We start from the raw sequence: 2005 nt of genomic DNA, 5'->3' as shown, positions 1-2005 counted from the left end.
ACGGACACAGACACACACACACACAGTTAGAGAGTGAGACCCACACACACACACACACACACACAGACAGTTAGAGAGTGAGACCCACACACACACACACAGACACACACACAGACAGTTAGAGAGTGAGACCCACACGTAGGTGAAGCCTCAGTATTCTAAGAGAAGCAGAATCTGAAGGATAGCGGTTGGCTGTAAACACCTGGAAGCTGCCGGTCCTCTTGTCGTATTTGACCAGGTTGTTCTTGTCCAGGACGTTGGCGGCCGTGTGCACCAGGTCCGTCCGGCGCCGCTCCAGCAGCGGGTCTGAGGCCCGGTCGTCGTGGGAGACGCCGTACAGGGTGGGGTTACGGAGCATGCGCACGTACAGGTAGGTGTAGCCGAGCCAGTTCACGGCGTCCTGAGAGATGGGAAGAAGTATTCAGATCCTTTACTTACATACACATACAAACAAGTACTAATACCACACTGGTAAAATACTCTGTTGCGTGTAAAAGTCCTGCACTAAAAATGTATCTATGGCAACGCATATTTTTGCGTCTCTTCAAAGCGTTTGCTGCCCTCTGGTGCTCTGAAACACACGTTACAGGCAATTCTTTTATTTTAATGGATGCTGAATATTTTCTAGATTTATTGATCAACCGTTCGGTCTGTAAAACGTCGGAAAATCAAAGAGACAAAAACTTCGGAAGAAAGTGCCAAAAATGTTCGAAAAAAAGCGTCTAAAAAGACAGAATAAGGTCAATAGAAGTAACCAGAACACAAGAAAAAAGTCGGTCCGTCTGTGTTAGTATCCATTTTAGATGAATCTGATGAATATTTTCTAGATTAACTGATTAAAATGTCTATAAAATGTCAGAAAATAGAAAGAAATGTCAAAATCGGACAAAAACTTTGTAAGAAAGTGATAAAAAAGGTTGATAACAGCAACCCTCTGATTCATAATTCAATCATTTAATAACCATAAAACACAGAAATTTACTGATTGTTGCAGCTAACAGCTAACGAGCTAGCGGTCCCGGAGGTCTCGTCGGGGTCTTTCTAGCCTCTACGGGGTCTTATCTATCCAGCCTTGAACTTGGGCCTTTTTCAAGGTCGTTGAGCATTAAATCCAAACTCTTACATCGAAGATTTATCCACTTAATAATAATAATAACCCATAAAGTTTTCGCTAATTTCTGCCGCTAGCTCCGTGTATTCTACAGCTCTCCCATGATGCATTGCGAGTTTACTTACGGGTCTTTGGTTGTGTTGGAATTTCTAACTGCTTTGCCTAATGTTGTGTGAATAACAATCCTCATTGAGGGTGCTGGTTTTCAGTCAGGGTGAGTAAACGTTGCGGTGGAGAAGATAACTCCAGACAAAGGAGAAGTCCATAATCCTCGTAATAAATCATATGGACACACGACCTTGTGATGAATCTGCCGAAACCAGACGTCTCCTGTTAAAGTTGCTGAGTTCTCTGATTATGAACGTCTGAAATGTTTATAAGGGGACAGCGGAGGAAGAGAAAGACAGACTATGGTAATCTCCTGCAAGGGACTTGTCTCTCGGTATTTTCCCTGCATGTTGTCTCCAGAACGTTCTGTACTAAAGTACGCTCCATTCTCCAACAGCAGTCGTGGACTCTCTTCCTGAGAAAGAACCCTGGGGAAGGATGGAGAACCCGACAGTCGCCACTGACCTTGACGTTCTGCACGTTGCCCAGGACGATCTCGGCGTTGAGCATGTCGGGCAGCTTGGCCACCATCTGGCTCTCGATGGGCAGCTGCTGGTTGAGCAGGGACAGGTAGTACTGCAGCTCTCCGTGGGACGTGATCAGGATCCCCTCCCCCTTGGTGTCGTACTGAGGACGGCCGGCTCGACCCAGCATCTGGAGGGACACGCAATTAATACTGTTGGTATTACTGAACATTACTCATGGTGCCCCCATGGTGCCCTCATGTTGTCCCCATGGTGCCCTCATGTTGTCCCCATGGTGCCCTCATGTTGTCCCCATGGTGCC

The 2005-nt window shown here is 46.4% G+C and overlaps 1 protein-coding gene across 1 annotated transcript in view; it reads right to left on the bottom strand.

The window, feature by feature from the left end:
• LOC117945078 (U5 small nuclear ribonucleoprotein 200 kDa helicase-like) overlaps positions 1–2005 on the bottom strand; it is a 48064-nt gene that overhangs the window by 31654 nt on the left and 14405 nt on the right. The window contains exons 14-15 of the mRNA XM_034872332.1: positions 1685–1873; positions 137–400 (exon numbers count right to left, since the gene is read on the bottom strand). Of these exons, the coding sequence (XP_034728223.1) occupies positions 137–400; positions 1685–1873 (453 nt within the window). The remainder of the gene's footprint in view (positions 1–136; positions 401–1684; positions 1874–2005) is intronic.

The sequence above is a fragment of the Etheostoma cragini genome, chromosome 5 (assembly GCF_013103735.1).
Source record: "Etheostoma cragini isolate CJK2018 chromosome 5, CSU_Ecrag_1.0, whole genome shotgun sequence".
In the NCBI taxonomy this organism is placed as follows: Eukaryota; Metazoa; Chordata; class Actinopteri; order Perciformes; family Percidae; genus Etheostoma; species Etheostoma cragini.
This window is presented reverse-complemented; position numbering and strand designations above follow the sequence as displayed.